Source organism: Microcaecilia unicolor, chromosome 6 (assembly GCF_901765095.1).
Source record: "Microcaecilia unicolor chromosome 6, aMicUni1.1, whole genome shotgun sequence".
In the NCBI taxonomy this organism is placed as follows: Eukaryota; Metazoa; Chordata; class Amphibia; order Gymnophiona; family Siphonopidae; genus Microcaecilia; species Microcaecilia unicolor.
This window is the reverse complement of record NC_044036.1, coordinates 81,313,590-81,328,045: the sequence shown is the minus strand read 5'-3', so window position 1 is coordinate 81,328,045 and position 14,456 is coordinate 81,313,590. Positions and strand designations below refer to the sequence as shown.

Here is a 14,456-nt window from a genome sequence, read left to right as displayed (position 1 = left end):
CATTTCGTTTGAAACTAAATGCAGAAAAAACCCAATGCCTGATACTCACCTCCCAATACAACACGAACGAATTCACTGCAATAAATACACCTAACCTAAGCCTTCCAATCTCAGAAACATTAAAAATCCTTGGAGTTACTATCGACCGACACCTAACACTCGAAACCCATGCAAACAACACAACCAAAAAGATGTTCTACTGCATGTGGAAACTGAAAAGAATAAGACCATTCTTCCCAAGATCCGTCTTCCGCAGCCTAGTACAATCCCTCGTACTCAGCCACCTGGATTACTGCAACTCACTGTACGCCGGATGCAAAGAGCAAATCTTGAGGAAACTGCAAACGGCCCAGAATACAGCAGCCAGACTCATCTTTGGAATACCAAAATATGAAAGTGCAAAACCCTTACGAGAGAAGTTACACTGGCTTCCACTCAAGGAACGAATCACGTTCAAAGTATGCACATTAGTCCACAAAATTATTCACGGCGAAGCCCCAGCCTACATGTCTGAATTAATCGACTTACCACCCAGAAACGCTAAGAGATCATCCCGAACCTTCCTCAACCTCCACTTCCCTAATTGCAAGGGCCTGAAATACAAGACGCTGCACGCATCAACCTTTACCTACATGAGCACGCAGTACTGGAATGAACTACCGCGGAACCTGAAAACGATCTACGAACAAACCAACTTCCGTAAATCACTAAAGACACATCTTTTTGATAAAATCTACGGAAGAAACCACAACACATAAAGCTCACACTCACTGTTCAGTTATACATCAATACATCTACTTATGAATTCTTAACCCTAATCTCACTACACCCAAACATTTACTCACAGAAAAATGTGTACCATTTGCTTCATATAACGCCCCTTAATTTCCTGTTGTCTCCTTCCAATGTCTCAATGTTCTTTCAATTGATTTACTCCTTAACGAATTTGATTTTGACTCGTTTAACTCTTCACAATGTAATCCATAACCTGAATTGTAACAAATTGTATTTCCATTATTCATAATGTATTGTAAGCCACACTGAACCCGCAAAAAGGTGGGAAAATGTGGGATACAAATGCAATAAATAATAATAATAATCTATGCCCCCAAACTAAAATACTTAAACTGGCAGAGATTCCCAAGTTCTGCCAGCCGAAGACCTACTCCCCACTGAATGAACTTACAACTTGAGTAACTGGTGGCAGTGTTCTGGTCTTTGTGCATGCTCAGTTTTGTTCATGTGTGAAAACTGAGCATACACAGGGGTGACGGTGGCTAGCAGCAGCAGCCCCAGGGCACTGTTGCTGACTGTCAAAGATGTAAGTTCATTTGGCAGGGAAGAGATCTTCAGCTGGCAGGGCTTGGGGATCCTCACCAGCCACACTAAAGGGGTACAAATTTGGGATGGGCCTGAGCCCAGGCCCACTTTTGGCTAAGACATTGGAGTGCAGTTGCCGAAATGTGGCAGGGAGTTGCATTTCTTACAGTATTCTATAAGATACACATGTAATTGGGTGCCCATGCTCCATCTCTGTGTATTCGCCTCTTGCATTTATATGTTATTCCACCTAGGTGTGCTCTTACAGAATAGCGCTTAGTTGGAATATTGACATTTATGCCCATATGTGTGCACATGCCTGTCATTGCAATTATTCTGAACATTCGCATGTGTGACATGCACATAAATCTAAGCACCCTGTTAGTGTCTGAGAAACACAGATCGATTTACTCCAGAAATATGTCTATACCTTTTGCTCCTATACCTCTTGGAGATCACACTCCCAATCCTTCTGAAGCCCCAAGCTGGGTTGCTTAATATCTTGCCTGAGAATATAATGCAAGATGGAGGTGACGTTCTTGGAAGACAGAACCTTTTCACATGTTGGTGAGATATCTGGTCTAAGTCCCTGTGTTTTAGATTGGCTGTGTGTATGTAGTGGGTCAGTTTTAACCACTGAAATGGTGACAAGGACGTAGATTATATTTAGCCTGCATGTCCTGAAAGAATGATAGTTCCTCTTTATTCATTAATGGGCTTCTTAGCATTTAGCGCATGCTAACCTTTCGTAAAAGGGCCCCTAAATGTTCTAGAGTCCTAATACTATTGTTTTGCCACATGGTCCAGCTGAGTTATTTTCCTTGAATTTTGAAATTTTTGTTAAGCCATAAGGAGGTCAATTTGGAAGACACTCCTGGTGTTTCCATGTTCTCATCTAGTGTTTTAGTGCCATATGGGATGATGTAATGACCTGGTGAGACTGAAGAAATGACAATTCTGGCCGATAGTTCTAAAGAAAGGGGTTCTGTGTGTCCATGCTGTAGTTCTACCCTGGTAGGAAGATCATGAGTATTCTGAATCTGCATCCAACAGGCACACTGACTCAATTCTGGGCTATATGATATTTCCTGGAGAAAAGGAATGTGACTTCTCCTTGTTCCTTTTCAGCTTGCAGTTTGCCGACAGAGATATGAAAAGTTTTATTATTTCAGAGAAAATTAACAAGGTATGACTCTATGTCTATCACATTTAGACAAAAGGAATAATGACAACATGCTTGGGGTGTAATTCTTTACAATGTTTACAATGACTTTATATACCGCCTTTTCTATCATGCGGATTAAAGTGGTTGTACAATAAAAATGCCTACAAATTTAAAACAGGAAAAGGAAGGCAAACACGTTATTACCCATGCTTCCAGATCCGTTGGCCACACTCCAACCACTTATAACCCCTCCCTTTTTTACAAAGTGGCGCTAGCGGCTGCCAGTGCGGTAATGCCGACACAGCCCATTCAAAGTGGAGTGGAGTGGAGGAGTAGCCTAGTGGTTAGAGCACCAGTCTTGACATCCAGAGGTGCCCAGTTCAAATCCCACTGCTGCTTCCTATGATCTTGGGCAAGTCACTTAACCCTCATTGCCTCAGGTACAAAATTAGATTGTGAGCCCTCCATGGACAGAGAAATACCCAGTGTACCACTTTGAGCTATTACTGAAAATGGTGTGAGCAAAATCCAAATAAATAAAAGTGAATGGGCTGTGTGGCAGTCACTAGCATGGCTTTGTGAAAGAGGGGGGGGGGGGGTATTAGATGGCAAAGGCCAATGAAAAAAATGGGTTTTCATCAATAACAAACTTCTTCAAAGACAATTCTTTTCGCAGTGGAACAGGAGGAGTGTTTCAAAGCATAGGTGCGAGAAAAAGGAAGGCTGAATAGTGAGTAGTTTCTAGATGAGTACGAGAGGTGGGGGGGAGGGGGGGAAGAACTAAGTGCTCTCACGAAAAGATTAGAAGAGATGCCTCCACCATGACAGATGAAATGGATACCAGTGGATCACCAGTTCCTTTACCATGTTGCCTTGTTGTGTTGTATTGTGTTTGCAGTAGTAGTTCTACACCAAACTCATATTTGATCACATCCTTGTACCTGAGAGTACTTTCATCTTGTTCCAATTTACTATATAATCTAATATCTGTTAAAAATCAGTCAGGTCTTTTAACGGTGCAGGGATGAAATCTACAGTGGTATATATAAAAATATTGTCTCATATGTTGGCAATTTGTGGTCTCGATGACCTAATGGAAAACTTGTGATTCACACATCTGTTCTGATGGCAATGGACAGCAGTTCCAATGCCAAATTAATTTATAGAAGTGATGGGGACAGCCTTGTTGGCTTTCTCGGACCAATTTACAATACTCATAAAAGAGCTCATTTGTGATTAATTTGGCCTGTGGGGCAAAATACAGTATCTTTACCATGCAAGACTCAATTATAGATTGTATTCATACTTCTTAAAACCAGTAGTATCATCAATGGAATTTTATTCACAAATATTTAAAACCACAGGTGCAAAATGGAGGAAAAAAGATTTGTTGAGTTTTTCCAGTCAGTGAAAAAGTTAGCATTCTTCCAATCATTTCAGCAGAGCAGTCAGCATGAATAAGCCACAATAGATAACAGGACTCTGAAAGAAAGCAATACAAGATCAAGGTTTAGGAATTGATTCTATATATGGCATAAAAAAAAATCGGTATTGAAAAAAAACGTAATTCTATAAGCCATGCTTTAAAGTTAGACGTGGTTTATAGAATAGTGCTTACACCCGGGAATCATGCCTAACTTTAGCTGCAGCCATTTGCACCAGCTGAAAAGTGATGTAAATGTACATGCATATCCCTGGTATTCTATAACAATGTGTGTTAATTTTAGGAATGCCCTCATTACACCCATGACCCTCCCATTTCTGCGTCCCTTTTTTCAGATCACACGTAAATTTTAGTCACGAATATGACAATTAAATCTAATTAGTGCCAATAATTGCTTGTTTAAAAGCCAATTATTGGTGCTAATTAGCTCATTATTCAATTAAATTGTGGTGCAAATTGGGCGCATGACCAAATTTGCACATGCAATTTTGGGTGACTTTTTTTTTAAATAGAATTAGGGGTTTAAAGTACATCCATTGACATAAACCATTAATTTGCCACCATGTCAGTATATTATCTCAATATTGACTTCTAATGGAGGAATAGTCTAAGGGGTAGAACAATGGGCTGAGAACCAGGGAAGCGAGGTTCAAATCCCACTGACACTCCTTGTGATCTTGGGCATCACTCACTTACCCCCTCATTCTATAACAGGTTGCCAAAAGTTAGGTGCTGATTGCACACTTAGTGGTTGATATTCAAAGCAATTTAAACAGCCAAAACCAACTCCTGGCTGTTTAAATTGCTCGCCTAGGGCTAACTGGGCATATTCAGCAGCACTTAACCAAACAGCACTGCTAAAAATGCCTGGCTAGTGCCTAAGTCGAAACTGGCTACTTTGTGGGCATTCTGGGGGCAGAGTTTGCACTTAGGGGATCTTTTACTAAGATGCAGTAACAGATTTAGCTTGCGCTTAAGGATGAGTCACCTATAAAAATATAGTGGGCATCTTATCATTTAGCATGAACTAATCATTAGTGTGTGCTAAATCTGTTAGCGTGCCTTAGTAAAAGGACCCCCTTAGCTGGTTAAGTGCTGAATACTGCACTTAACTGGCTATGTTTTATCCAGCCACGTATGCCTGGATATTGAATGTCGCTACCTGGACATTGAATATCCGGGACTAAAGTCATCAGCCGTCAGCAAAATGCTGAGCATCACTGACTAAATTATTGGACCCTTAAGTTATAGAGCACTAGAACACGTGTAACTGCAACAATTATACCAGTGGTTCCCAAACTGTGTACCAAGGCACCCTAGTGTGCCACAGTGAACTCTCAGGGGTGCCGCGGCACATCGCTCCTAAATTCTCCTCCCGCAGGTCCGGCATTGGCTGCTTCCTGCTTTTTCCCCTGCCGCTGCTGCGGTGCTTGCAGCTTACATTTTTAGGCCATCTGCGATTCACACAGGCGCTATGGGGACTTCCCTCTGCCGTGTCCGGCCCTCGCAACAGGAAGTTGCATCAGAGAGGGCTGAATGTGGCAGACTGGTGAAGGCCCCAGAGTGCCTGTGTGAATTGCAGATGGCCTGAAAATGTAAGCTGCAAGCATTGAAGCGGTGGCGGGGGAAGGAGAAGGAAGAGGCAGTGATCCTGGACCTGCAGGAAGGAAGGTAGCAGTGTGCTGGTGTGAGAGGAGGAGGCTGCAGGAAGGAACAGGTGTGCTGGTGTGAGAGGAGGGGGCTGCAGGGAGGCAGAGCTGTGCTGGTGTGAGAGGAGGGGGCTGCAGGGAAAGGGAGACCCATGTGTGGGGGGGGGGGGGAAACAGAGACTCATGTGGCCGGGGAGGTGTAGAGACCCATGTGACTGGGGGGTGTCGCGGAGACCTATGTAGCCGTGGGAGGGGGTGCCACAGAGACCCATGTGGTTTGGGGGTTGCCACAAACTGACAAAGTTTGGGAACCCCTGAATTACATGCCTAAGTGCTCAGCAGTAGAGTGTAGATACAAGGGGGCATTCACAGGGGAAGCAGCGTGGACATATTATAAGTTATATGCATAAATGCTGCACTTAGCACACACATTTTTGCCTGCTATTGACATGGTGTAAGTGACGTGCCTAAATATAGGCATAGTGCCGCTGACTTATGCTAGTATTCTATAACAGAAATTACATGCATAATTGCTGTTATAGAATAGGCTCACCGTCCACTTAAGTTATTGTCTATGGTTCACTGTAGAGTCTTCGGCTTATTTGTGAAACTGTGTACACCAGTATGTTCCAGCATGGCCTTTGAGGTCAGAAGATGGAGGTGATCTTGCTGTTTCACCCTTGCACCACCTGCGCCTGGGACTGACATCAAAGGAAGTATTTTTAGTGACTGGACCCATTGAGTGGAATACATTGCCCCTTCGACTGAAAAATCAGACACAATATTCGCTGTTTAAGTGGCAGCTCAAAGAACACCTTTGATGCTTAGCCTATTTTACACCCACAGCACGAGACCTGCCTTTGTTCACTTTTTGTCTCAGTTGGACTGCTTTGCTTGATTCTGCCTTTTGTACTGTTTTGTCGATGAAGTATTTATGTGTTCGATTGTGTATGTTTTATTGTACTCGGTGCTAGATAAGGGCAGAATAAATACAGATAATTTGGGTGCTTAAATTATGGTGTCCATTTATAGAATTTCCCACCCCCTCTCCAACCCTCTATTGCCTCAGGTACAACTTAGGTTTTCAGCTCCCCAGGGATAGGGAGATACCTGAATGTAACTCACTTGGAGTTACTACTGAAAAAGGCCTGAGCTAAATCCAAATTAAGCTATCTATGTTCCTAGCATAATTTGTAATGAGACTTTTGTTATCAAAAGCCTTTCCAATGGAAGCTTCAGTTTTAAGTCAAAAGAGGTGATACCTACCATGATGTTGGGCCTACTGCTTCCCCCACTGATGCTTCCCCCACTGAAAGAGAGCCTTGGTCCTTGAACATTAGTCCAGTAAGTGGGTTTCTCAGCTACAACAGTGGCCCTAAAAAGAAAAAAAAATGTTATGTTACCTCATGTTAAGATATGGGAGCTCTCAGTCCTGATTTTACTGTAGAGTTTCTTCACTTGTTATTCATCTTTCTCTTGTGAGCCAAAATGGGAGAGTGAAGAGAGGCTGAAAGATTTAAATGGAGTGGTATCCAAAATAATACATAAGGAGTTGAGAATGTTTCTTTGTCTGTAACTCTCAAAAAATTTAAAAGAATAGGACCAAATCTGACAGTGGGAAAATTGGTGAAAACACACCGAGTTAGAAAATGGGCCAGATTAAAGTAGGAGCACATGAGAAATACACTCCCCCTAACGAGGGCTGTGTCGGCATTGCCGCATGGCTTAGTAAACAGGGTGGTTAGATTGTAAAGCCCCTGGGCACAGAGAAATATCTTCTGCAGCTGAATATAACTCATCTTGAGCTACTACTGAAAACATAGATATATAGAAAATGAAGGCAGATAAAGACCATATGGCCTATCCAGTCTGGCCATCCATACCATCTTCTATCCTTCCCTCTCCTTTAGAAATCCTATGTACTTGTTCCAAGCTTTCTTGAGTTCAGATACAGTCTTTATCACTACCACTTCCACCAGGAAGCTGTTCCACAAATTCACCACCATTTCTGTAAAGAAGTATTTCCTTAGGTTACTCCCCAGTCTGCCCCCTTTCACCTTCATCCTATGCCCCCTCATTCCAGAGCTTTCGGCAGTAACCAGGCAATGTGTGGTAATGCCCAATTACCACTGGGTTACTGCCACACTAACCATTTCTGGGGGTTTTATCCCCCAGAAGTGGCACATGCTCGACCCGGAACTACCGCTGCTCTGTAAAAGGGCCCCTGAATAAGAAAAAGAAGACACCTATAAGCTGTGTCCATGTGTGTCTGTGTGAGACATTTAGAGGCATATTTTCAAAGCACTTAGCCTTCCAAAGTTCCATAGGTTTCTATGGAACTTTGAAAGGCTAAGTGCTTTTTTTGTTGGATTCTTATAAAGGTATAAAGCCAAATTACCAGAAATTCCATAAGAGTAGAAATATAAGAAAAAGACAGGCTTATGACTTTTTATTCAATGGCTAGTCTTTGAAGCCCAGGACTCAGTACTGGTAGGTAGTCTTTGCTGCCGAAAGCTTCTAACTGGCAGGTGATTTGATATGCAGAATTTACTTAATAATTGGATCTGGGAATCAGGAGACCTTAGTTCAAATCTTGTTTTTGCTATGGATATGCACTGGCCATGTCATTTTAACTGAAAGAGACTCGCCTCCTGTGCATTTATGCCACAGAGGTATTTAAATGTCTCTATTTATTTATTTATTGCATTTGTATCCCACATTTTCCCACCTATTTGCAGGCTCAACGTGGCTTACAGAGTTCTGTTATGGCTTTGTCATTCCAGGATGTCAGATACAATTAGTGATGTGAAAATATTAAATAAGGAAAAGAAGAGAAGATTTAGGCGGATAGGTATAGAAAGTATCTACCCTTTTCCGTCTTTCTTCCAAAGTATACATATTGAGATCTTTAAGTTTGTCCCATACACTTTAAGATGAAGGCTACAGTTCAGTATTCTCTTGGTTTGTTTCTTTTCTTAAGAACCATACATTCAGCAAACTCCATCCTTCTTCCCTCTCTGAGAAGTATCCAGTTCTGTGCAGTGTCCCACAGGGCTCCGTGTTGGCTCCTCTTCTTTTTATCATCTTCTTAAATCCACTGACTACTCTTATACAGGATCTTGGCACACATGAATTCTAATACACAAATGACATTCTCATTCTCCATTACACCAGCCCACTTTCCCTTGATTTGTACAAACATGAGTCTGCCCTAGCAGAAATCTCCTCTTGGCTTCATAAAACCCAGTTTATTCTTAACCCATTGAAAACCACTGCCCGTTGGATCGCCAGCAACTGCACTTCACTGCACCTTTACGCTCTCCAAAATTATATGTCATCCTCATCTTACTTGTCTCTTATTTAATACCTGAGTGTTACTCTTGACAAGAACTCTACTTCAACCAACACATTTGAACTCTAGCTAAAGCCTGTTTTCTATCACTCTGCCAATTCAGAATAATCCATTCTTTCCTTGATGAAGACTCTCAAAAGACCTTTCTCTACCATCTCTTGATATTCCATCAAGGCTATTGTAATATTAGCTATTGTAATGTTATCTATTCTGGTCTCCCACAGTACCAAGTTTGTTGCCTTCAAACAATTCAGAATATTGCTATCCGTATTCTCTTTCATGCCACCAGGTTTGACTGAATTACCCAATTATTTATCCATCATTACTGGCTACCCATTGCCTCTTGTGTCCAGTTCAAAATTCTCACCCTTACTCATAAGGGTGAGACCCATCCTTACCTCTCCTCCCTTATTCATTCCTATTTCCCTCCTAGAACTCTTCCCTCTGTCAATGTCCAATGCCTTCAGATTCCTACTATGCGTCAGGTCCATTTTGAAGCTACAAGCAACAAAAACTTTCTCTGTATGGCACCTTTGGAATTCTCGCTCTCAGCCATTCAGACTTGAACTATCTTACCCCAAACTCAGATCTTTACTGAAAACTTACCTTTTTGAAAAAATGTTTCCTCTACAGCTATGTGACAGTAGAGATCCTGCAATCTCCTCCTTCCTTATACCCTTATTGTATATGCCCTCTCTCTTTCATACTTCCCTTTTAATGCCCCCCCCATCCAATTCCCTTAATGCTACCCTCCTTCTTTATCTTTCTTATCATAAATTTGGCATTCATTTCTTTACGTTGGAAGAATTTGTTATATTGTACATTGCTTTGTTATTATTAAAGGAAAAGCAGTATATCAAATGAAGTAAACCATAAACCATAAATTGGGAACTACATGTATACTTTTTTGGACTGCACAAATCACACCCTAAATACATCCCTTTGAAATCTCTAACAAAGTAACATAGCAAGTGAAGGCAGATAAAGACCTGAACAGTCCATCCAGTCTGCCCAACAATCACACTTGTTATCGATTCATGATTAAATCAACAATGAACGTGATATTATATACTTGATTTTGGTCTTTCTATGGCGTTTCTGGATCATAAAGGTTCACCCAGCTCTGTCCTTATGTTCCACCTACTGGCGTTGCCATCAAAGCTCACTCCAGCCTATCCGAATCCATCTTGTCCAGCTACTGAAGTTGCTGTTGAAGCCCTTTCCAGCCCATCCTAAACTGGATTACCAAATGCAGAACATAGACCTACAAAGTGTGCCCTGCACTGACCTTAGTTCTTTGGGTCTCCAGGCATAAATAGCCATTTTCTGAAATCACCATTTACACATGTATCCAATCTATATGCAAATGCTGCTGCTAAATCCACATGTGGATACTTATTAAAAATGACCTTCACAAGGTCACAGCAAGCAATAACACAGCTAGGAGTATTTTGCACAGTAGGATGCATGAACAAATGAATTACTTCATCAGAATGTCACTGGTAATGTCAGTTGGAGCAATCCAAGTCACTTGAATGCTTGTTTTCTTCTTATTAGATGTATGACTTACGGCATCCTGTCAGGAAAAAAACACAAGATGGAAAGCACAAGTTCAATCTGGGTGGACTGGTGGCAGGATAGGCACTTATGTATGCATTTAATAAAACACAGACACATGTCCCAATTTCTACTAGCATATATATGCACAAAGGTACTCCTGCCTCGCTGCAGGTAGAACTTCGTTAATTTATAAAATAGGCACAACATATACATCTATGTAGCTATGTATAGAAGAATCTAAAGGAAAGGAGATCAGAGAGATAGGTGCCCTATTATTAAATTACTTTCTAATAGTATCTCAGTGGGAATAAAAGTACATTGAAGCGTGTCTCTTATTATTAAGGGACCCCTTTCTAATAATTCACTTTTTATTCATTCCAACCCAATAGAACATTGGAAACTAATTATACTTAAGGGGTTAACAATATGATAAAATGACAATGCATTGACAAAATAACTCTTCACAAATTGAGGTGTCCTTTTACAAAGGCTCGTTAGTATTTTTAGCGTGCGCTAAAAATAAGCATGTGCTAAATGCTACAGACACCCACATGGGTGTCTCTAGCATTTAGTGCATGCTAAAACTTAACGCACGCAAAGAATGCTAGCACACCTTTGTTAAAGACTCCCTGAATGAGACTGCACCAAAATGTAATATGGGTGGAAAATTGCGGAAAGAAATGTCAGGTTTGAAAATGGGCAGGATTGGATTGGGGATGCCAGAAAAGTCTACTGTTAGCAATATAACAGAAGAATAATGAAGAAAATATATCTATAACAGCAACCAAACTCCACTATAAATATGTTGAATGCTGCGGTAGCCTTTGAAAGTACTATTTTCGAGTTTTTGGATTGTGACGTTTGCTTTGAGTTCTGTTCTTTGTGCTAGAACTGAGAAACAACAGCTTTTATTTTGTATTAGACCTTGGAAACATTACAAGACTCCTGAGGCAGATGCAGAAGCGCCAAAACACAGCAGCTGTGTCGAGTCACTTGGTGCTCCCTAAATAAAGACTTATAATCGCATATATGTCTCCCTTGGTCTTTTGAAAGAGCCAGCCCACCCTACTCCTTACTTTGCTGGACTGCCTTTACGTAGGGATCGAGTGTTCCTCCACTTTTTGTGGTCTCTCCTCGCTTATCACAGTTTGTGACATTTTATTATTCTTTCCAAACTAATGGAATGTCTAGGAACTGCTCCATTCAGGCTGCCCCTTCCTCTACTCCCCTTACCAAGGTCAGAGACACACACAGATATATGCGTGCATTCACACACACACACAGAGGAGTTGGAAAGAGCTCTATGATCCATGCTTTACATGCGTTGTCCCCTTGTTATTAGTGGTAACAGCCCCACATGTTGGCTCTTGCTTTACAGTAGGGTGGCCAATTGCATATTTCCAGAATATAGGGCATCCACTTGATAAAAGCTGTTGCAAACATTACCATGTCTAAAAGGTTGGCTTTCCCTTTTTCTGGCATTTTTTTTGTTTTTTTATTGTTACATTTGTACCCCGCGCTTTCCCACTCATGGCAGGCTCAATGCGGCTTACATGGGGCAATGGAGGGTTAAGTGACTTGCCCAGAGTCACAAGGAGCTGCCTGTGCCTGAAGTGGGAATCGAACTCAGTTCCCCAGGACCAAAGTCCACCACCCTAACCACTAGGCCAGTGATGGCTGGTTGGCAGCACTCAGTCTCTCTTCTTCTCCGTTTTCTCAATTGTATATTTTCTTATTATGAAGGACATGTGCAATATAGCAAAAGAGCAGCTAGGAAGACAGGAAGCATATGCTCACTATCCCCCTCATTCTATAACAGGTCGCCTAAAGTTAGATGACCTGCTACAGTTAAACACATATGTGCTAGGTACACACTCAGTGGTATTCTATAACATATGCGCACAACTGCCTTAGTGTATAAATGGAGGGGGCATTCACAGGAGAAGGTGCATGGTTGGGTCATGGGCACGTCTCCTATTTATGCACATAACTTACAAACTACAGTAACCTGTGTGTGTAAGTGCTACATTTAGATGTGCACTTTTACATCTGTCATAGGGATGGCATGAGTGGGTGTGCCTCAGTGGCGTAGCTACGTGGGGCCATGGGGGCCTGGGCCCCCGTAGATTTGGCCCTGGATCCCCCTGCCGACGACCCTCTTGACCCCCCCTTCCACCACCAACCCGCCGTCGCCGTTGCCTACCTTTGCTGGCAGGGGACCCCAACCCCCGCCAGCCGAGGTCCTCTTCTTCCAGCACAAGGCTTCATCCTGCACGCTGTACGTCAGACTCAGAAACAGAATGAAGCCTTGCGCTGGAAGAAGAGGACCTCGGCTGGCAGGGGTTGGGGTCCCCGCCAGCAAAGGTAGGCGACGGCGGGTTGGCGGCGGGAGGGGGGTCGAGAGGGTCGTCGTTGGGGGTCAAAGTTGTTGGGTCTGGTGGCGCTGGCACCGGGGGGGGGGGGCACTAAAATGAGCCCCCTCACCTCAGGCTTTGGACCCCCCTCCCGCCGAAGTCTGGCTACGCCCAAATGTAGGGCCATAAATGCCGACTTATACTAGCATTCTATAACAGAGTCTTGGCGTCCAGATGCCATTATAGAATTAGTGCTCAATGGACTGCATCTAGGTGCTTAAGTTCCGGTTTCCAGTAATAGAATTGCCCCCTTTGTCCCCTCCTAAGAACATAAGTATTGCCTTACTGGGACAGACCGAAGGTCCATCAAGCCCAGTATCCTCTTTCCAGCAGTGGCCAATTCAGATCCTGCTGGCCTATCACTATGTACATAGCACTAATTCCTCATTTGAATATGACATTCCTTCATTTGCATACTCAAGCTCACAAATTTTTGTATGTTCACACTAATGTCTTCTAGGACCACTTCAACATGCATGAAAGGTCTTTTTGCATAGCTTGCTATTTTTAGCACTTTAAAGAGGCATGAGGTGATCTCCTTAGGGGCCACCTTTTGAGTGCATTTTCCTTGTAAAAGTGAAATAAAGTTAGGAGGTAATACGTTTTTTTTAATGAACTAGGGCAATTCCTTTTTTTGGTCAGAGGACTAGACTCAATGCTTTAGGTGGTCAAAGCTGATTCCAGTTAAGTTACTTGATGTATTGGCACAGTTGTAATCTCCATGAGGTGGACTGATGCCTCTTTATTTTCCCATAAATTGGAAGGTTTGTTCTTCACCTTTCTTAGACGAAATTCTCTTTGATCCTCTCCTGTTTTGTGGCCTGTGCATTGCCTATGTTTTTATTTCTTTTTGAGAGATCAATTTGCAATAGATGGATTTTTCTTTGTAATCTTGAAATTTTGTAAGCTGAAATTTGTTTAGAATGTAATTTATTGCATAGGCACCTTGAGTCAGAGCAAAGAATCAGAAGTTGAGCTAACCAATTCTAAATTAAGCAGCAGAACAGAGGAAATAACAAAAACAAAAAGGAAAAAAAAGAGATCTATTTTCAGCATCACCCAAAGTAGCACATGAACCCCCTTCTTTACATAGCTGCACTAACAGCTGCTGGTTCATTAATGCCAACACAGCCCATTCACTTTGAATGGGCTGTGTTGGCATTGCTGCGCAGCTTCTAAACAGGCAGGGGTCAAATTTGTTGGGCATCTCTTGTACCCTACAATGATTTCACACCATCTCTTATAATAAACCACAGTGGGGACCACAGTGCTTGTCAGTCTCTCAATATACCATGTACTGCATTAGTTCTCTATTTACATAGCACATGTAGTCAGGACTTACAAATGTTTTAGAGCAGTTTAATGCCTGCATATCCGAGTTACTGATCAGAAAGGAGCCCACAGGTGTATTTCCATTTGAAGCCTCCCTTGCTTGTAGAAGAAATCCCGCAAATAAAGTAGAATTCGTATTGCTTGAGATAGTCACTGAAATGCAAAGAGAGGTGTGTGGTTAGACCGCTTCTGAGATTCCTTCCAATCTTACATCACCTAT

General features: G+C 42.2%; 1 protein-coding gene across 1 annotated transcript in view; it reads right to left on the bottom strand.

Moving 5' to 3' along the window:
* Positions 1-3,807: 3,807 nt before the first annotated feature.
* Positions 3,808-14,456, bottom strand: part of LOC115472313 (putative defense protein 3) — a 40,975-nt gene continuing 30,326 nt past the window's right edge. The window contains exons 3-6 of the mRNA XM_030206542.1: positions 14,247-14,389; positions 10,415-10,506; positions 6,845-6,953; positions 3,808-3,967 (exon numbers count right to left, since the gene is read on the bottom strand). Coding sequence (XP_030062402.1) covers positions 3,917-3,967; positions 6,845-6,953; positions 10,415-10,506; positions 14,247-14,389 — 395 coding nt within the window. The 3' untranslated portion in view covers positions 3,808-3,916. The remainder of the gene's footprint in view (positions 3,968-6,844; positions 6,954-10,414; positions 10,507-14,246; positions 14,390-14,456) is intronic.